The following is a 23,737-nucleotide window of genomic DNA, read 5'->3' on the forward strand; positions in this document are numbered from 1 at the left end:
TATCACAATGACCACCACACCATCCATGTTGCACACCATCCCGACCCACCTCCTTATATACCTAACTTTTAGTCACTTAACAGTTCTAATCCACAATAACGGCCGAACGTCTTTATTTTACATTAAATTATTTCAACAATATAACAAAGTAATTTCTCTTGAATTTTCTTTTACAATAGTTAAATATATGTCAAACGTCGATGTCTGCCGATCGAAAGGTCAACTGGAACGTTAGTTTGAAACACACTATGTAGTGATGCTTTTGTTATGCTAATAACTTTATGTATTGACAGAAGAAAGAACTTCAGTTCAAAACATACAAATGTTTGCTTTAAATTGAAATAATTAAACTTAGATGAAGGTTTTATTTTTATGAGTATGTAAAGAAAAAACATATTGAATAGGAATTAAATGTAACATTAACAAAAAAACTTCGAGCACAGTCCCCTGAAAAAAAAAACTTCAAAAGGGAAAAAGGACTTTCTAGGTACCTCATTATGACATTCGTGAAGTAAGGTATCGGGTGTTCACCCCCCCCCCCCCCCCCCCAATAATAAAAACCAAAAAACAACAACCAAAAAACAACCAAACAACCGATAACCCGTCTGAATACGGAATTGGTTAAACGTATGGGGACTATCATTTTAATATTTCTCACTCATTACTATATGGATATTTGCCACATTCAGTAACATGTGTAGGCCCATATGTCGAATATTGTTAAGTTAGCAACAGATTCAAAATTGTGAGTTAAAAAAAACAAATGCGACGCCAAAAGCTAAGTGAAATTTTATCTACCTTTGACTACGGCATGAACTAAAGGACACAAACAGTCCTTAAAAGAGAGAAATGGAAAGAAATAACAAAATCGATTTCCTTACGGACAAAAATAGTTTGAGGGCAGTCTACGAGCAAAACAGTGGATACATTGACCACCTCTCTACGTAACAAAATTAAATAAGATTTCCTTTAGCTTTTAGCGTCGCGTTTCTTTTTGGGCGACTCATTGACATATTTCGTGTTCGTATATCTTTAATGAAGAAGAAGAAGTTTGTTTTGTTTAACGACACCACTACAGCATATTGATTTATTAATCATCGGCTACTGGATATCAAACATATGGTCATTTTGATACAGTGATAAAGAGGAAACCCGCTACATTTTTCCATTAGTAGTAAGGGATCTTTTATATGCACCATCCTACATATAGGATAGCACATACCACGGCCTTTGATATATCAGTCGTGTTGCACTGGCTGGAACAAGAAATAGCCCAGTGGGCCCACCGACGAGGATCGATCTCATACCGACCGCTCATCAAACGAGCGCTTTACCACTGGGCTACGTCCTCCCCCCTCCCCCCCCCCCCAACCATCTTTAATGAAATACATAATGTTAAATAAATTAAATGAATTAAACATTTTAATAGTCGTTTTCTGCCGTCTTCAAAACATTTAAACTTCTACGATCGATTAACTGTTTTATTAGTTAAACGTATCCTAATATTCTTTATACATTATAGCAATCATTTTATTAATTTAGTGAGATAATAACTGTAAAACTGATTAGTGTAATACTGGTGTTTTGGGAACTATATCCTTGTACGCTGAGATCATGTTTACACATACAGGTTGCTACGGTCACATTTATGCTGTTTTATGATTATCCCAAAAGCTTTTTTATTAAAACTATTTTATATTGAAGTTAGACCAAAAACGCAATTATGTAATAATAGTCTCATGTTTATGCACATTAGAATTTGTTTGTATTATTAGCTTGAATTTCCAATGTATTTGTAATGCACCACAACGCTATTTCTGTGCGTAAATGTTGTTTTTATGAATATTGTAAATACTTTTTCTGTGAAATTGTTTTACGCTAATTTTAAACTGAAAAAAACAATCACGAAATGCTAATATTATGTTTATGCAATGTATTAGAATTACTACCAACGGCTATATAGGGTTGTAAACTGCGCATTTTTAGTAGAATGATGGAAATACATGGTTAAAAGGTCCTAGGTTAGCACATTTTTGCCCGAATATGAGGTTTTGCTCCAACACTAGGGGGCATCCCACCCCCACTTCCCGTCTCGTACGCTTATAGTATTAACTATATCAAGTTGGTAATGTTTTTGCTACGGGCTAAACTGACGTATTTATGAAAGTTGAACTTTCTCAGGATTTAGGATGTGCATTTACTGTAAACTGTAAACGGAAGCTGGACCAAAAAAACTATTAGTTTATTTATTGAGCAAATATGTGCATAACGTAATAATTAAATGAAATGGTATTTATTTTGTAAAGGTAGATCTCTTCCTAGCGTAACGTAATATCTGAGACTATAAAAAAACTGATGTCAATGGACGGAGGAACCGGTTGAGGTCGGCACCTGTGCCCAGGACAGGCGTGTGCTACAACAGCTTGTTCTGAATGTGCACGTTAAATACTTTGGTCTTGGTCTTGGACGTCAACGATCTCTCTGCCCCAGAATTGGTCACTGGCGAAGTCAGAGGCTAAGTCCGGGGTAGGTGTGCCTGAACATTCATTGGATATGAGCACGTAAAAAGAGTTCCCATCCCATCTCTCGCTCGTACGCGATCTCACAAGCAAACGTTAAACATGTTCCCTTGTCCAACATCCCATGTTTGACTTTTATTACATTATATACATTTAAATTGGCAGAATAATTTTAAAGTATAATTTTAAAGTTAATTTTATTCACTAACCTTCTCTATTTAATTAACTTGGTTTATAAAAGTAATATGTATAAGCAAGCTGCAGTTAAGTTTACATTTATTAGAAATCGAGTCCTCACTGCTTTAATATAACTGGAGGTGAAAGGAAGAGATCTATCGTATCTGTTGGAAACTTACCTGTGAACATTATTTTTATGTTCAATTACACATAACTGTTAAATAATTGTATAATTCTGGAAACTGGAACACTTCGTCTTTGTTATCTGCGGATGTCGTTTATATTCCCTGGACATTGTTGATATCCTAGGGACTTTCTTTAACTCTATTAACGTTCTCATATATCACGAATGTTTCGAGCACGCCCATCACGAGCCAAGTGAATGAGTCCGGGACAAGTGGGAGTTAGGCGGAATTTGGAATACATTTAGTAGTTAGGTCAAAGACCTAATGTTAAAAAAGGAAAATAAATGGGACGCGTGCATATTATATATATATATATATATATATATATATATATATATATATATATATATATATATATATATATATATAAAAATTGCGTAAACCACTTTAGATACTGTTTGGAGTATTACTATAATTTTGTATATTATTCACGTTCACAGATAATTTTTAAGAGCCAAAATTCTGTTTGTTTTGAAAACAATCTGTAATAAAATGTATTAAATGTAAAATTTTATTACAAATTTAACAATAAAAACTGACTTCATTGAGTCACAATGTACATATGCTGCCGTGCTGTGTGAAAATTGAAACCATACTATATACTTTTATTTTTCATTAGGATTCGAATGAAAAATAGTGTTATTAGTATACCCAGAATATAAAATGTTTATGACAACTGTTTTGACTTATTTTTCTTTAAACTTTGTATAATTTTGATATTACTGAGTTCACCCAAAGAGTTGTACCACACTACGAAGACCACTGTTCTGCATTTATTCTGTCATTATGATCTAAAAAGCGATATTTATTATAATGACCTGCCAGGAATTGGCAAACCATGACAAGTAAGACAGTAACATTTTTAGTGCGAAATTTGGTCTGATAAGAGAAAAAACTCGCTATTGCCATAGAAGTGACTCGTGGCAAATAAAAGCAAGGAACACCACATGCCATGCCTTGATACAAATCCCCTCCACCCAGAGAGACAGACAGCGTGAGTTAAATATAGGGAGACAGTGAGAGAGAGAGAGAGAGAGAGAGAGAGAGAGAGAGAGAGAGAGAGAGAGAGAGAGAGAGAGAGAGAGAGAGAGAGAGAGAGAGCATTTGTCACATTGAATCTTTTATACACACTTTTTTATAAACACTTCACAAAAACGTTAAGACTATTGAATTAATTATCAAAATGAAGTATCACTTCTGAATATTACTAAACAAAATTTGATGTATTATTAAACGTCCATGACGCACTCAACACACGCACTGCGACATTGTGTATACTGTCGCGAATGTCTTGTTCAGCATGCATAAACTGGCAACAAATACAGATTACGTTCATAAAGACCTCGATCCATCACACTCAAACAAGTTTGGTACGTCTTTAATGTGGTCAGTTCCCTTAATTTAAAGGAACCACTACTATCAAACTCGCGGTAGGAAGTTCATACTGACATCACGGTGATGATGTGATTTGGAGAGTTTATTCTAAGGAAGTAATACGCCTTGATAACATTTCTATCATATTTTGGAAACAATGTTTCCGTCATAGCCATTCATTTAATGGGGAAAGTGAGGAACAGACAGAAAATATCACCCCTGCACATTGCTATCCTTGGTGAATATTATCCTTTGTCCAAACATTAAATACGCCTAGTCTCGTGGTAACGCAAGACACAAACTATCACAATGATACCGGGATTCCTGTTTTAATATATTATGACCTTACAATTTATGCAGATTAAGTAAAACTGGACTTTGTTGATTGTCTTTACTCCATCAGACTGCACATTTTGTATGATCATATTTTGAGGACATCATGTTAACTTGCTAAATGGGATCACTTAACACTTTCAAGTCATGAGAATGGTATATCCTTTGTCCTCACACCCTCTCCATTTGTTGTTCTTTCTCTCTCTCTCTCTCTCTCTCTCTCTCTCTCTCTCTCTCTCTCTCTCTCTCTCTCTCTCTCTCACACTCTCTCTTCCTTATTACATTCCATACATGACAATCCCATATCTGATGAAAATAATATTGTCTTGTAGGAGACAATAACATATTTTAAGCAAGTTAGCCTTCTTCCCCTAATTTACACGAATAGTTTTCGCACAAAAGCATTACCAAAAGAAATATCAGCATTAATTATTAATGGACTGTAATACCCCAGATCAGCAACTAGTCAGTAGCCAGAACATGAGTACACATGACTTAGCATGGATAATTATTCTTGATGAATGAAACGTAGATGTTGATAACTTTGTTTCCTCGGATATATACTATATATTAATACAACTTTATGAAAACAAATACAGTGGATGTTTTCTAAGTAATTAGTTAAGACATACTGCAGATCAAAAGTGATTTCATTGATGGACGTGTGTTATCCAATGCAACAACTACCTCACTTAACAGTTTGCAGAGAAAGAACCACAATACAGATATTACGTTTGTGTCGTACGTAGGTTAATGTCGGTATGGATTGTTACCTCTTCTGGTCGGTAAATCACAACTATACACAAAATGTATTGAAAATACCATTGCAACTGAAAATGTAACTGATAAAAGTGGACACAAGTTTGAAAAAACAAACAGCGCAAACATGTATTAACGCCAAAAGCCAAACACCTTTTTGTATTACAGTCGAAGTAAAGGCATGTATTTAATGTTATTTCTTAGATCAGCAGTTTTGAAACACTGTTTTCATTTTCACAAGACATTGGTTTTTATTCAACATCGTCAATGAACAATACATTTATCGATCGCTCCATAACACCAGCTAGTGCTAGTGATGTTCTAATGATGGATTATAATAGAAATTTTATCGATTTAGCTTTACCGATGTGATGATCAATTATACAAATCCATGATCGATTGTGTGGGAAAATGTCAACTGTAATTGTTCTTCCAGTTCAGATGATGGAATTGATGCAAATACGTTCGGTTGGTGTTTGTTTTCATGTGTACACCAATAACATTTTTTAAATAGTTATAAAAACTAAAACCAGTCATGGGTGGGATTGTGATCCCGGTGAACACGACAGTAGAAGCATATTGGTTATAATTCATATCCTTCTTATGTTCATATAGTTCTAACGATTGTATAATCGAAAGTTGATCGGTTGGTACCGACCGATTATAACCAATGATCAACGATGGAATTCTAACCGATTCCCAACACTAGCTGGTGCTCATTGATCTTTCCACGAAATAAACAAAATACTGCCAGCATGCTGACACCGAGTACACTGGATCTGAACAAACACACAGAGTTCTCAATAAGTCTGGTCAATGAATCGCAGGCCTCATAGACTGGGACTCGCGTATTCCAGCCATTCCAGCCGTCACAATACGACACTGTCAATGGAGGTGCATGTATATTGAACACAATTTTCTAAAGCCGTCACAGAACATCTGTCTCTAAATTACACCACGGGTCAAATCAATGGGACCGACACCAAATCGTGGTACAATTAATTTTAAACAACATGCACTAAAGTTGTAAAAGAAAAAAAACCCACGAGCATGCACCAACTATTTTATTAAGACGAAATACAAGCATAGACACTTTTAAATGTACAAGATACAAACACAGACACTTTTAAATGTACAACATATTTTTAATATTTAATTGTAAATAGGTAAGAAATGGTTAAATAAATGGGGCACCTAGCTTGTCCGGTGTTGCCCGAAATGTCAAAAAAAATAAAAATAAATAATAATAATAAATTAAAAAATGAACCAAAACATACTTGCGGTCAAATCTTATAATTAAATTTATATTCATACCGTAACAATACATGACTGAATTTATTATTTTTAGCTTTAAATACGCCTATAGTATTGTTTGTGTAAAATTCATTGATATTTATGTTGAGTAAGAATGCAAAAGTTAATTCACTATTATGTAAAACAGGTGGGTTTTTTTAAACGACATAATAATAAGCGACGCCATTTCCGCTAGCTGCTGTGTGCATTTTTACAGCCCTTTTAGTTATACTGGGAGGGAATTGTCCGATTCGTGTTTAGTTGATATTTTATGAATGTGAATGAAGGGAACGTGTCAAACATTTACACTGTCAGAAGAACCATTTAATTTTCGTCAACAGCTGTAGAACAACGCTTACAAGTAAGTTTCAGACGTGAAGTTTCCTACAATTCTTTGGCCAGCGACCAAGTCTCATTTCATTAGCGAAGGTTTATGTATGCATATATATATATAGATATAGACCAGGGTTGAAAATTAACATGAAAACCATGATCGCCAGCAGGGCCAGTTGAAGACCAATCTTACTTTACTGGCCCTTCTTAAATTCAACTAGCCCTCCAATTATCACATTGTAAGTTAAATGCACAGCCAAAATCAAAATTAGAATATTCTTTGTTGAATAATAATCATGTGCTCACCATATATAGTGTGTTTCCTTGAAAAGGAAACCGATGAATTGGCATGTAACTTCATAATGAATACAATTAAAACATGTTATTAAGTTTTAAATCCATACCAACTAAAATAACATTTTTTTGAAGAAAAAAAGAAATCCAGTATAAATAAAAAGAACTCTTTACAAATTACCATTAAATTATGATTCAATCTTATTTTTAATACAGGGGTGAAAACAAAATGCTAGAACAGCCGAGGTATACAGCGTGACTTGCATTGTCTCTAAAGTAAAAACAAATAATGCAATACAAAGAGAATAAAGGTAGAACTGCGCGTGCTTTAGTATATAAACAGAGTCTCGGGGTGGCAGTCCTCTTTGTTGCGATGCAATAATCTCCAGTATCAGATTTCCTCGGGAATGGGCGAAGCACGCACATTTGTGCGTTTAATTTGGATATTGTAAATGCTACAGTAGTAGGCTACTAATAAAATAAATATCAAACGAAAAATAAATATGTAAAAAACAAAAAACCAACATTTTACCAAAATATACGATGTACGTTATTATATTACATAGCATAACGGTGTACTTATTGTGTATTACAGTAATATTTGGACAGTTATGTCATTATGTAAGTCTTGGTGTCAAGACTTTAGATCTGATATGTTCTTATTTAATGCAAATCGCTTAAATTTAAAACAATATCGACAACGACAATCAGTTAAGTGACCCTTGGAATAAGCCCTGGGCTGTAGTAATGAAAAAGGTCATTGTTATTTGTATATATGCGCATGCGCTCACGTTTTGATTTTGTCCGAGAATAATGTAAGCTAATTAAATACGATTCCACAGAAGCTGAATCTGGCGCTGTAAAAATATAGAGCATGTTCTATGTCTTCTGCTGCTTAGTTCGCGCCAACACAGACGCCATGTGTTTTGTCATATTTAATTAGGTTTCAGTGTCTTTGTTTTTTTTTAACTAGTACCATACTCGCCGGACCCTAATATTGATGGTCGCCTAACGGACTACCTTTGTAAAATTCTTAGTCGCCCGTTTATAGGGACATATTGGACTGTACTGGTAAATGTATTAACGGTGTTTCTACAACCAAATATATGAACAAACATTTTAGAATACATCTCATTGATAAGACACGTCAGGTTCACATGGGCGGATCCAGGAAATATTTTTAGGGGGGGACCAAAAAAGAAGGGCACATTGACTCGTCAAAAGGGCACCTTACTACAAGTTTTGATATTTACAATTAATATGAATTCCTACAGTTCTACGTCATAATATACTAGCAATAATGAAGTAAATTGGCGTCACTCGCGTTAGAACCTCAATGGGGCCCCATTGAGACTCAATAACACAGACACATATCTGCAAGCTTGCGCATGTACACGAAAATCTTGATTTCATTTATCTACAATATAATTATTGTTTACTTAAAAAAAAAAAAAATCTACAAACAAAAAGGGCACTTGGACATTTTGAGGGCACTTGAACAATTTGGGGGGGGGACGCGTCCCCCTGGTCCCCCCCCCCCTTGGATCCGCCCATGCGGTTCTGTACATACAGTAATTATAAAACAAAAACTGAAACTGTACGACATCCAGATACTTCTATACACAATAAAATAATTTGATACCACCAACGTGGATGCATAGAAATGTATAACGTTTTGTACAAAATGTCATTTAGGATACGTTTCCTGCATTCGAATGGAGCGAATATTATAACATTTTATTTACAACCTTAAAAAGACTCAACATTATTGTGGCTCCCAAAATTAACTTTTTACATAGAATTATAAACACAAATACACTTTATACAAAATTACATACATTGATACAAGTATATGTAGCTTCTGTCACTCTCAGCCAGAAACGCCGGGGCACATATTTTATGAGCGATGTAATGTGACTGAATTTTGACATACTGTAGAACAATGGACAGTTACAAAACGATGAATATATTCAATTTTACACCAATACAAAACAAATACAAATCATAATGCAGTAGTGATTGGTAGCTAACCTAGCTATATGTTTTGACTTCTTAAAATTATAAATACAAATATCAAAATATATATGAACAACATTAAAACCAAAACAAATATACACCAAGACCTCACAGAGAAAACCACCAGATCAGTTCACATGTGTGCGGAAGAGAAACATATCAGTTCACAAAATCACAAGACTGGAATGTTTAAAATAAATAAAGAAAGGTTTTCCAATAACGGTGCATTACTCAAAAACAGCACGCCTTTCATTTAAAACACGCTGGGATTAGTTTTATATTTTGATACATGTATATCATTTCTTCTCTTTTTAATATTTTGATGTTTACAGTTGAGTAAATAATGGGTTCATCTGCAATATATCAGTATTACAAAGTTTACATAGCCTGTTTATCTATGTACCTGTTTCTAATGTTAATCTTAAATCTGAAGTAGACAATTTAGTTATACAGGATCTATTTTGGTATGATAATCTTGTCAAATAGGTTTTGAATTAAAATTTTGAATAATGTATAAAATTGGCCCTAAAAGGTTTTATAATGTCCGAAAAACTACTGTTGTATGAAATGATCACAGAGATTTGTTTTAATTCTTGTTTACAGGATATGAAATCGATATATTGATTAGTGTAGATGAACCCCATTCCCGGTTTATAGAAAATACGTTTATGAATTTCAGCCACCCACATGACGTCACTACTGTATTATGGAACTTGAGACATGTTTTATTTTCCCAACTCAATGCACGTGGCAAGCAGCATGCAGGGCTGATCTTTTAATTAAAAGAAACCGCATTATTAATCTTATTTAGAGTAATTTTTCTCACCCGACCCGAAAATTCCAGATATTCGAATACTTGAATATACTATTCGAATATTTCGAATACCAAATTAGCGAAGGAATATTCGATTATTCGGACCGAACACTAATACAATTCACATCTTAATTATTAACACAAAATGTTACATATATGAATAGAACAATCTAAGTAAATACACATCGAATGATTCTTTTTATTGTCATATTTGTTAAACATGGCTATATCACAAAAGCATTTATGAATATAATGTATTAGATACAAGTTTTATAAGATACGATATGTATTAATGCTTCAAAGTTGAAAATAAAAATCACAGTCTAATGTATCACCGATAATGGTTTAATCATCTTTTTTATCGATAACGTTCTTTTTGCCCAACACTTTCATGAGATCTTTGTTCATGAAGTATGGTTTATCTGCAGATCCATCATTCTTCTCTAGATCTTCGCCTGCCAACAAAAATAACACATTAAGTAAGTGAATCAAATATATAAATAGGTTTTTGGCATCGATTTTAAGTAATTTTTGCCATTTAGGGTAATACAGATAATTACAAGCATGCTAGACGCATGGAGTCTTCACGCACAGCAGTTACTAAAATCAACAAATAAAAGAACTGGTCATCGAAAGAGAAACTGATTTTCCCTGCAAGAGATAGTGCATAACACTAATAAAAACTATATTCTGGTTGGGTTGTTTTTTGCGTCTGATAGGGAAGTAACGTAGGTATTTACCCTTATCAACGAAGTGGGGAGGCGGGGTCAGAGTTTGAAAGTTTCCTATCTTCTAGTTCGACAAAGCTGTGGGCAAATGACCTCTACACACTATATATGAATTCGACTCTGACGTTATTGTTAACATTGGTTGATTAATTTATTTCTTTACGTTATCATTGTGGGGGTTTTTAAATTATGTAACTTATGTATCTGGACTCTGGTTACAAATCGATCTGTGTAATTTTCTTTTAGGTTCAGCTGATTTTGAAATCAACAATGTCTTGAAATAGATCCTCGGTAATTTGTTGTTCATGACACTGAGTACTTTCTTCGTTACATTTGGCCAGCACCCACTTCTTATTACATGTTTGAAGCTTACAGCAAAATACTGTTTTAGATTGGGGACACACATATTGTTCGTCCAGTGCATAAGGCGTTCATGGAATCATATTATTCTATAAATAAATAATCTAATTTAAACTTGATATTTATATAAAAATTATGTGGATCAATTTCGGCTTTAGTAAAATATGGGACAGTCAAGGCTCTTTATACCCAGAGATACACGTAAGTTGAAAAAGAACTCCAGTCGAGATACACAGTAATGTGATGAACTTTGTAGTTTTCATTTTACCAAATTGTGTTTGTGGGGTGGGGTTTTATTATTATTTGTATTATGTAAATGCAATGAAAAGATACTTTGTATTAAAAGTAAATTACTGTTAACTTGAAGAGAATACACCTTTTGTTTATTTAGATAAAAAACCCTCAATTGATTCAACTTACAGAAACACAGGAATATAGTGTCCACTGCCATCTCATAGACGCTGAAGAAACATGTGACTATCACAAATGATCCAATTATCACAATCTGAAAACAATAACAGATGATACACTTTTATAAACTATATATTTTCAGCTAACCCTACTGTGAATACGTATCTAAAGTTGAAATACCATAACCAGATTATTGATAAATTTAAAAAGTTGTTGAAAACTCTTTTATAGGTCCTTGCCGTGCTTACTTGGTTCTTCAATTTTCACCAAACACTTCAAAATTCTTTGGACAAGAATGAAGAGTTTGGAGAAAAAAAAGTGAAAATTAGGACTAGAATTTGCACAAAAGAATTAATGGGATGTTGCGAATTGTCAACTGGTTACGGGTATTCGAGTTTCTGGAATGAGGTAAATAATATATTGTCCAATCTGAAGAAGACTGGGTGGGTGGGTTTTTTTAAAAAACAAGGTCTCTGTTTGACAAAACAATCGTAGCTATGGGTGACTGAAGGTTAGTATTACAACTGCAATTTGGACCATCTCTGCAGGCGTTTTGTAAGCAGAAAATGTATTTCTTTACCACAATACCACCATGGGTTCAAAGTGAAAAAAGTTAGTAACTATATAATTATGTAGCATTCTAATAAATAAAATATTTTGTGTGAAGTATAAATAATGCCTTGGTTGCTAATGAGGAACATCTGGCTACAAAACAAATTGAAAAACTGATGTATTCTGTTTTGACCATTAAGGGGTGGTGTATTTCAGAATGGTACAAACCCATTCCTAGAAATATAATATTGGAAACATACCTCTTAACACTACTCTGAGATGCAGAGATACTATTTATATGCTATGCTTTTTTAAGGAAAACTGAAGGACTCTAAGAATGCTTTGAACAATTAATTTGTAAAGTGTATGGCCAGACAATATAGATAGTGTGGACAAAGTACGAAATGTTCTATCATTAACATACAAGTTGAGAGATGCAAGTTTTCCTGATTTAGTGACACATATTAGACTATTTCTTGTTCCAGCCAGTGCACCATGACTGGCTTATCAAAGGCTATGGTATGTGATATCCGGTCTGTGGGATGGTGCTTACAAAAGATCCCTTGCTACTAATGAAAAGATATAGCGGGTTTCCTCTCTAAAACTATATGTCAAAATTACCAAATAGTTGACACCCAATAGCCGATGATTAATAAATTAATGTTATCTCGTGGTGTCATTAAACAAAACCAACTTTATCTTGGATATTTTCTCGCATTTATGGCAGCAAATAATTAATGCCCTTCATAACACTCGGATGTCGATTTTATGTCAAATAGCCGCCATTTGGTTTTTCCGCCATCTTGTTTGCCATCATTTGATCATTAAATAAAATTTCTGATTAATGTATACACCTATATACGTTATATACCAATTAGAATTGGTTTAAAATGTAATTTTGTTATGTTTACATTTTAACTTTAATTTATTTTAATATGCAGTTTTATAGTTTGATTTACTATGTTTGATGTGTGAGTTACATGACATCTGACAGTGACACTTTACTGCTTCCTGATATCCACTGACTGTATATATTAGGTTTTTACATTATGAGAAGTATTTTAGTATTTGTCTTTACGGGGTTACAGTTAGGGTGTTAAGACCTGTTTGTGGTTACAGAATCGACAGGACGACTGAAAATGCACGCACTTCTGGATCACAGTTGAGGCTCGTCGCTCCTGTCCCTGCATCTTCCTGGTACGTTTCGCTCCCGCCGAAATTATCAACCAGACATACAAATCCTGCTCATAAATAAATCAGCTATCCTTCTTTTTTCTCATCAACAACCACTTCAATGTCAAACAATATATACGTCAACTATCTAGACGACAGTTGGGCATCTGTGTGTTTGTAGGGAGGGGGTAGGGTGTTGGCGGTTTCGGCCATTGTTTTTGTCTTGTTTTGACTGGCCTCCCATCCCTTCCCAACCATATTGCCACACTGAAGCCCCGAATATGATTGGTACTCATCAAACTGTTGTCACGATACTATTTTTGTGGCCCAAGGCCTAAGGCCCAACCCTTTCCATCCATAACACTACAAGGCACATTAAGGTATATTATTAAAAATTTATTATATATTTTTCTCATTCTTTTTGGCAAGTGCCCGATTAAAATCTTGCATCATAATAATTAATTTTATTATAATTATAACCCTTTATTCTGTGGATGACGCTCTATATTACTTCCCCTCCACTTTTTTCTAAAATGTCAAATTTGCCCCTATGATGTAAATACTCTCCTGTCTCATGCCCAGCCACTGGCCTTGCTAGAGAGTGGGTGTGGGATGGACGTGTCTGAACCTTCATTGAATATAAACACGTTACAGTTTATACATATAAATTACCTAATAAAACTATTTCACTTTGGTGCAATACTCGCATTCCTTTAAATATATTACTTACAACAATTGGTACTAGGTAGAAATTCAGTGTTGGTGTGTAGGTGTTAAGGTAAGGTATACGTCCATCAAAGAAAAAGAATGCTGCTGTTCCTGGAATAATAAACAATAGTGCATCTATTATAGAAAAAAACAACAACTTATATTCGAATATTCAAGAATGCTCTACTAAGACTATCCCACGAGTAAGAAACAAGCCGCCGACCCAGCGTTATACAATTGCCTGTATTTTGATATTAATGTTTAATATTTATGTTACACGCATACACACACGTGCTGTTAATATAATAATAATAATACTAATACTAATAATAATACATATGTTTGTATGGATGTATATAAATCAAGCTTCACAAGTTATGTATACTTTTATTTTGATTGGATATGCCAGCTAAAAACTAGCTTAGTAGGCTGCTGTTTGAAACTAACTAGCAATCAAGACGAGAGGTCCGCCAGTTTACCAGGGCGTTAAAGCTACAAGCTAGCTGAGTAGGGTGTTGTTTGAGACCAGTTAGCAATCAAGATGAGAGGTCCGCCAGCTTACCAGAGTATAGCACTCTTAAATATGGAAAATCCTTTCTATATACTATGAGATGATTTATGTATAATATTTTAACTGTACACTACTGTGTAATACCGTTTAGATATCTTACCCATAGCAAAAACAACAACCAGCTTGCCGATGAACAAAAGAAAATCTGTGATCTTGTCAATAACAACAACCCTAAAATAATAAAATATACATAATTATATACAAACACGTGCATGCATTCAAACATATGCACAGTGCGAAATCACTAGGCTACATTGTGGTAGCACCATATCAGTTCAGTAAACATACAAGTGTCACTACAAATACGCCGGTGCTTCACCTTGTAACCGTGTGTGTACTGTTAGATATATACATGTATTCTTTTCTAAGCTCACATCAGAATATTGTGTGGACTTGGTATTTCTTTAATTCCCGTAAACAATATCATACAACATACAACAATACTATTGTCATCGTTACAGATTGTAATTAATGAATTTAATCGCCCCCGACTACACCATCAAAACCAAAAATATTTAATAAAATATTACCATTATGTACTGTACCATATATACTTTTAACAATATATTCGTTTATAAGTACTTGGATACCCGTATATCTGTGTTAAATATCTGTATTATTGATATGTTTGTGTTTGTGTTTGTGCGTATGTATCGTAATTAATGTATTTACTGTTGACCATCTTGTTACATGTATATAACAAAATGTTTATGTATATATTCATTCTATGCCATGTGCAACGGCCCGTGTGTAAATAAAGTATTGTCTTGTCTCTGTGTTACGAAGCCTTCTTATAGCTAAGATCACCTTAAGTGCAAAAGGTAGCTATATGCTTCAAGCAGCATTTCTATTATGTGATTAGTCGCACCGAAATGTTGGCCCTATTCGGCCCTGCAAAAAGTGGAATGTATACGATTTAGGTGTTCTCTCAGTACGATTCGATCGCATGTGACAAGTCAGTGTGACTAATCACATGATGTGAACGCCCCTTAAGGTGACCGTAGCGCTATATCTCGTCATAAAAGAGGATCCTGTTCAATCATTTAAAGCCGAAGTTTGTTGTAGAGTGCTAATATTACTTTTAATTCTTATTCAGTATTGTTTTTTCTTTACATACCCATAAAAACAAACTCAAGCCCCAACTATTTCATATATAATCCTTCACCTAAAATGGATAAAGACGAGCTAATCTCAGCAAACTAAGTTCCTAAACATATATAGTTCCCCTTTCCAATTCGGCGGACCGATACAAAATGTGCCAAATTTCCTTCATTCAAATTGCTCACCTTTTTCCCTTTGGCATTAATTCTATGGGACATTCCAAATTCCATAGCACCAACCCCCCACCCCGCCTGTTACCGACCCAAGTCGGGTTACTGATGCTCCCTTGCACCTGCCAGTGCAGTCGGCCCCTTCTCCCACCCACTCTAAACCTTTCCTGTCCTGGACGGAAGAGCTGGCCGAAGCCGGCACCTATGCCCATGACAGGCATGTGCTAAAACAGCTTGCTCTGAATGTGCACGTTAATCCCTATACCATACTATACGATACCATACCATACCAAATGTCAATTTGTTTTTCAATTTAAAACAAATCTCTGTATGTTCTGAATGCAAGCTATTTTTTCTGTCAATATACATGTATAGAGAGCTATTTGCATAACAAAAACCGGCAACACAAATATCCCTCTGTAGTGCTTTCCAAACTAATGCTCATTTTGATTGTCCTATTGACAGATATCGACGTTTGATCTTTATTTAAAATCCAATTGTAAAAAATAATTCAAGAGATATTATTGTGTTTCTGGCGATCAATTACACTACTACTGCCTGCAAAATGAAAAAGGTTCTCATGAATATAAGAAGCGAATCACAAACTGGATTTCTAAAGGGACATTTTATTGGTAAAATACTAGAATTTTATATGATATTACGGAGTTCTGTGAACTAAATAAAATTCCTGGTTTGTTGCTAATAACTGAAGTTCAAAAATGGGTAAAACTATTTCTTTTTAAAGACGGTTGCAGTGCAATTAAATCACATAAAGATATTAATGGCATACATATTAACAATTTGAAATATAACATATAACATTAGTATGTTGACGACGCTAATTTCACTTTAGATGAATCTGAAAAAAGGTCCACAGAATTATTCAAAATTCTTTAAAATTTTGCAATCTGCTCAGAGTTGAAGATTAATTTAGATAAATGTGTAGTCATTAGGATTGGTTCCAAAATAACTTCACGCAATAGACTATGTCCACATATTCCACTGTATTGGTCTAAAGACCCGTTTAAAATCCTTGGCAAAATATTCTCTACAGATTTTCGTAACATGTACACTCTTCACTTCGAAATCAACTGTCTAAAGCAGAATACTACTTTCATAGTCATTCAATGCATTGACTATTAATGGCAAAATAACTATAATTAAATCGTAAATTCTTCACTTTTTATACACTTATTTGCAGTTCTTCCTGATGCCGATAAAGAATTTTTCAAATAACTGAATGCACAATTCTACAGATTTATCTGGAGCAGAAAACGAGATAAAAAAAAAAGGTATGCATAATAATAACTATAAAAATGGAGGTCTTAAGATGATCGATCCATTAGCCTTCTGTAGATACTTGAAAGAAACTTGGATTAAAAGACTGTTAACATCTGATGGCTTATGGCAAAAACTCACAAACGTTCTACTATACGACTTCGGAAACTGTTAAATTTAAATTAAAAAAAAGTCTGTCATCTAGATTAGCGAAAAATAGTTCATATTTATTTTGGAAAGATACTATTCTCAGAAAAATTAAAAATAACATACCTGTAAATGTATATATAATATTTATGTAGAATCCATTCAGTCAAATATGTCACGAATTAGTTAAATTATGTCACATTTTTTATGAAGTTGTTACTAGAATAAAATATTACAGAAATATCAAAAAATATATTTACTCAGAAAATGAAGACTGCTTCACAGATAAATGGGGTATTTTACAATTATAATATTGATTGTTATATTAAATTTTAAAAAATTTGGCTATTACAAAACTAGAACCCAAATATTGACCCTAAAAACCCTTCTTTTTCCCCGTTATAACTGACTATTTACTTCTGATTAAAGTGTGTATCCTCTATGTATTCTTAGTTGCCACAATAATAATCTGTATTAATAATGTTATCTATGTATGTATGTGTATGTATGTACATGTATCTGTATCCGTATCTGTATCTATAAAATCAGACTAGTTTTAATTATAATTGAAAATGTGGTGTGAGTACCTTTTTAAGTACATGTATGTCAAGCTATATGGGAAATTTCATACCAACCTAACAATATTCCTTAGAATTAAGAAAAATGCATCTTTCGCTGCCATACAGAAATTTCTTCCATAAACTGCGGTCTGAAAATTAAGCAAATATATTTGTATGATTCCACGTCTAATCACAACTACATCATAGTAGTACATGTATATCGATAAACATATGTATAAACGATATATATATATGTGTGTGTGTGTGTGTGTGTGTGTGTGTGTATGTGTGTGTGTGTGTGTATGTGTGTGTGTTGTGTGTGTCTCTGTGTGTGTGTGAACAGCTGTGCTGTATATTCTCTTTGTCATAGCTGTTTCAACAAATCTAAACGTCCACATTACACATTGTATGTACATGTACAAGTAGTTTTAAAAATAATTTTCGTATTTAATGAGGTTGGTTCAGGTTTATTTTCAGTATAAAAATCTTTAAAACTCAATTGTTTTTGTTGCTCAGTGTTATTAATAATATTGGCTCGTGTATTTATGAATATCGGTATTAGCATGTTAAGCATTTGTGTTTGTTCATTTGATGCACACTAAATAATATGAGTGCGAAATGGAATACAGTCGAGCACCGTTGTGTCTATATCGTGGGGACAAAATAAAAATATCAAGTTAACCAAATATTGACTCAAACATTCAGTTAAGTATGTAAATAAATATAAACAAACAATAAATGTCATATTTCAAAACGATTATATAAATTTATTTTTATCGAATCATACCTTTTTTTTAAATTTAACCCAATGAATTTGTTTATGCTGTGAAAGTTGACATTTCTTTATCAGTAGTGTGTGATATATAAAAATCAATCGTATTGGGTTGAGGCATCACAGCCTTCGACAGCACCTGGCGGCAGTGGCAGATCAGACGCCTCGTTATTTCCCGGGACAGTCTCTCCATCAAGTTCCGATACATCAGGGCCACGGGCAGCTAACACCTCTTTGACAATGCTGTTGTCTAACATGGGAGCATAGGTGATAAGCTGTCATTGGCACATTATGTTGCCCTGAAGTGACACAGTCATTCTCCGATCTCTTCACTAATCGCGAGAACGTTGTTGTCACTGAACAAGCAGCGATATCACTGGCTTCTTGTTAATGAACATCTAATTAACCTACTTTTACTTGTCCTCAATTTCAGATGACTATAGTTGCTATTTGTAACAATCATCGTCTGCTACCGTGTTGTTGGGTGGGTTTTTTTAAGTTGGATGTGACCTTGTTCAGTGTTTTAGATACCTTCATTCATTCATCTCACATGTGAACTCTTATAGTAATTACAAATCATATTTGTTTCCAGTCAAATGTCAGCGATGTTTTTCACGGTTGGTTCCGTGCTCATAATACTAGTACGGCTTTCATTCTAGATCGCGCAATTCATATCTACATTTTAAAATATTTGATTTTAACACATAATATTAATATCGACAGATAGAAATATTTTTCCAAATAAAAATGTAAGTTGGGACCCAACCGAGTTAAAAACATGATACTTAATACAGAACTGGCCAGTTATATCAATATATCAATTCAAGCATGATCAACACAACAGTGCTCGACTGTGTATATTCGGAAGACGACAACCATTTGAAAACCGTTATAGACATACCTTTCAATTTCAAAATAACCTTCACCTTCTTTACGTGTGTTCATATTTGTGAGCTTGAAATTTACGACAGTAAAACTATCGGCTAGTGAACACTATATACAAACACAAACCCATTGAATTTTTGACAAATTTAGCATTACTTCAACCTTGATTTCTTTTGTGATGGCACCTTAAAAATAATCAAATCTAAAACATAATTAAAATAAAGCTAGTTTTCATATGTCTTAGATTTTGATCTTAATTTATACTTAGCAAAGCCAAAAGATTGTTAGAAAACCTGATTCAGTTTGGAGACATAATAAGAAAATATTGAAACAAGTTTGAGCTTGTAATGAGAAAAATGTGCTGACATAACAGGGCAAACTTAGAAGTAAAAAACTAAATTCACCCTTATACTAGAATCTTCCTTTTTTCCAAATCAGTCATGAATAATGTTTTTATAGGTGAGCCTATTGGGCTATTTCTCGCTCTAGCCGATGCACCACGACTGGTATATCAAAATGGCTGTGGTATGTGCTATCCTGTCTGTGGGATAGTGTATATAAAAGATCCCTTGCTACTAACTGAACAATGCAGGGGGTTTCCTCTCTAAGACTATATGTCAAAAATTACAAATCTCTGACATCCAATAGCATATGACTAATAAATCAATGTACTCTAGTGGTGTCGTTAAACAAAACAAACTTTAAATTTTATGTTTTATTTTGTTTGCTATTCAAGTATCTGATATTAAAAACTCGACTAATTGCAACTTTCTAAGGAGATAATATTGCGTTTAAAAAAAAACTAAACTTATAAGATAAATTGTATTTAAGGACACAACCGTAATATTTTATATCTTACATATTTTGAAAATGAGGTTGCAAATAATTAAAAAAAAATTTAAAAAAAAATCAATTTACCAACCTTGCGCTCGCACTCTTAACTTATACATCATAGAACAATTAGGTGGCGAATCACCATATGATACCACAGATATCATACAGTGTTCTCTACAAGGGGTTTCTGAGGAAATAACCGAAACAACAATATAGCACACATAACAATTCGACTTGAGTATTATGTTTACGAAAAGTTTCAGTGTACTTCTCCAGTATAGCGAATTAAATAAATATCTCACCATAATGTATGCATTTTTGTTGATAAATTTGAGGAATTTTTCCAAACACCAAAAGAAACACTTCATGCATCTGAAATTAAAAGAAGAAAAAAATCATTCAAACAGTATTTTATTAGAATATAAGTATTATAATTTTATATATAATATAATGCTGGACAGTTCACAGGACAGTTGGAAATTAAGACACTGAACGTAACTTAGCAAATCATGTGACTGGATGCGACTGTTGCATCTGCAGTTTGCGTTTTGGGCATATACACCATATACAATTAATCATTGCGGCTGGCCGAATGCGTTTTGAGACGCACGCATCGCACACACCCAATCTAGACCCTCTCATTCAAAGTAATGTATTTCGATTTTTTAATCGGACCGCACGCACGCACCGCATCCAGTCTATGTGTGATGCTTTAGATGATTTAATACCTTTGTTGGATTTATGAAAGTGTGGCCTTGCAACCGTGAATTATATTTGAGAGAGAAAAAATTATATATATAATAATATTAATAATAATATTATAATTGTGTTAAAATTTATTTGTGAAAGTTTGAAGGCTGCTGCGTACTGATGGCTTTTTTTACATATGTTTCATTCGATGTCGTACAACCACTGGGTATTGTAATCTTCTTGGCCATATTATTGGTGTGAAAAATAAAACATAGCTTTCAAAGATATTTCCTTTCAATAATTATTGAATGGAACAAGGCAAAAAACCCTGCCAAATAAGTGCACGATAGTAGCCTAGTGATATAGCGCTTGCCTGATGTGCGGTTGGTCTAGGATTGGGCTATTTCTCCGAGCTGTGGGTATTCTCTAAGTTGGCATCAGCCAGCCAAATGTGCCCCGTATAATTAAGTATTGGACGTTTGATCAGAAACATGCCACATCGGATTCATACATACTTGGCGACCTGCATATCATAGGAACTACGCTAGCAAGAAAACCCCAAAACATTACCAAAATATAAAGTCAACATGATTGCATCTACCTTAAGTATTGAATTAATGTCATATATGTATACATATATCATTTTGCATTGTAATGAAAAGCTTAAAATAAATGGCCGATCAATTAGGATCATAACAATAAATGAATGAATGAATGTTTAATGACACCCCAGCACGAAAGAAACGTAACTAAGTCAAAGATGTATTTGAATTCCGTTAAGCAATAAAAGTTTCTATGTTTTTACAAGATCAGATGAGATATCTTTCTGAAGACATTATTTTTGTTAGAATGTTATCTATTTTTACATGGGAATTGTAGAATATTGATTTAGAAAAAAATATCTTCAAATGATAGTTTGACACCCAATGTATCGTGCTGGGGTGTCGTTAAACATCCATCCATCCATCCATCCATCCATCCATCCATTCTTTAAATGATAATACTTTAACTGATGTTGAGAAACCATAAAAAGCAATGATACAATCTTCCCAAAAGAAATTATATATTTCTTAAACATGTTTGAGATAATGTTTACCAAATCGAGCAATTTTACAAACGTGGAAAAAGAGGTTTCCATTTTGGATCTTTATTTTCTCATTTTTGTATCCAAATTGTTTTCAAAGTTTTTATATACTTAAAATAATAATTCCAAATGAAATGAAACAATAATCTGCCCTGGCCTGCAAATGGTTTTCCAGAGGCTTTTTTTGCAATGCCTCAATATATTAAGCCAGTAATTTGCATATAGCTTTATGATAAAGAGATACATTGTCACGGGGATCCTACAATACCCGTAACTAAATGAAACACGATTATCCAAATATCTCTCCAAACTGTCTATCTATTAGATCTCTCTGTAACGGGCAGTTATACCCGCGTGGCTCATCTAGGTATGATCAGAGATAAGATCTTATATAAAGTATATGTAATATAGCACGTTCAGTTCACTAGAAAACACAACAAAAACACAATACACTTTGGAATCTGTATTAATACTACGCTGACAAATGTACTGCCGCAGTAGTTAATTAACAACAACAAATAATAACAACCCAGAACTGATCACTTAATTAGTTAATCTCTAGGTGTCTAGTTTACACAATATTGTAACCACTTCACCGTGACACAACACCCACATGTGTGATAATTGAGAAACACTTCCAGGGGAACTTAATTAATAAAGGAATTACAACTCTATTCCTAACTGGTTAATTTTTAATTAACCCTTAACTACTCATTCAGTAACATTGTAATACAGAATTAATACTGGTACCTATCACAATAAAAACAATAACCTACAGTTTACCTAGGTCCTCTAGGATGACTGGTTAAGCTTTATATATATTAGAACAGTGAGCCTACAGTCTACTGTGTCAGATTACCAGCAGCACCATCTAAATAATATTGGTATAATACAGTATTAAAATATTTAAAGTCACATCAATCACATCAAGGTTATACAACAGAGCAGAAATAATATATTTACCAGTCCGGACGGACAACGTTCCCCCTAGAAGCCTTCCTATGTTTCCCTCCCATATCTCTAAAACTCTAGCTATTTATCATAAAAGCCGAATATCGCCTGGGGGTACAACGCGGTCCTCCCCCTATCAAGTGATATTTCCACAGCGACCAAGCTGGCATATTTTTCTTAGATGACCAGACTTGCTGACGCCTAGTCGCCAAAATCACGGTCGTAAAAACCGCACTCGCGGAGGTATTACGTTACTACTGGCCACATGGCCTCCGCATCTGGTCTGGGTGTGTATTAGAAAGAGCTCGACGACCGTCGCGCAGAGGTATTTCGTAACAAAGTGCCCACCTGGGCTTACGTGCATATTGGAACTGCACACGGCCCTCTAAAACAATTAATATCGCCACAGGCGAAAACAAAATTAAGAGCATGTTCCGTCACACACACCCACCTCAAAAAGGATATTTCCTCTACTCTAGGAATAGGGAAATATACTACATTAAAACAAAAAGTGCATTAACCGATGCATCCGGGCATTTATAACACATAGTAATAAGGTGACTACCAGTAATCACACTGAGTCTCTGAGTCCCTGGTATACAATGAAATATATAAAAACAAAACAGAAATCAAGAATGTCAACACATTATCATAATGTTCAACTT

At 34.0% G+C, this 23,737-nt stretch overlaps 1 protein-coding gene across 4 annotated transcripts in view; it reads right to left on the reverse strand.

The window, feature by feature from the left end:
* Nucleotides 1–8,734: 8,734 nt before the first annotated feature.
* The window catches only part of LOC121382728 (choline transporter-like protein 2), a 117,740-nt gene continuing 102,737 nt past the window's right edge, over nucleotides 8,735–23,737 (reverse strand). For all 4 annotated transcript variants that reach the window (XM_041512286.1, XM_041512283.1, XM_041512285.1 and 1 more), the window contains 6 exons: nucleotides 20,650–20,719; nucleotides 17,932–18,005; nucleotides 14,701–14,771; nucleotides 14,052–14,140; nucleotides 11,606–11,690; nucleotides 8,735–10,552 (listed from right to left, as the gene is read on the reverse strand). In XM_041512286.1, coding sequence (XP_041368220.1) covers nucleotides 10,443–10,552; nucleotides 11,606–11,690; nucleotides 14,052–14,140; nucleotides 14,701–14,771; nucleotides 17,932–18,005; nucleotides 20,650–20,719 — 499 coding nt within the window. In that variant the 3' untranslated portion in view covers nucleotides 8,735–10,442. The remainder of the gene's footprint in view (nucleotides 10,553–11,605; nucleotides 11,691–14,051; nucleotides 14,141–14,700; nucleotides 14,772–17,931; nucleotides 18,006–20,649; nucleotides 20,720–23,737) is intronic.

The sequence above is a fragment of the Gigantopelta aegis genome, chromosome 10, assembly GCF_016097555.1.
Source record: "Gigantopelta aegis isolate Gae_Host chromosome 10, Gae_host_genome, whole genome shotgun sequence".
Classification (NCBI taxonomy): Eukaryota; Metazoa; Mollusca; class Gastropoda; order Neomphalida; family Peltospiridae; genus Gigantopelta; species Gigantopelta aegis.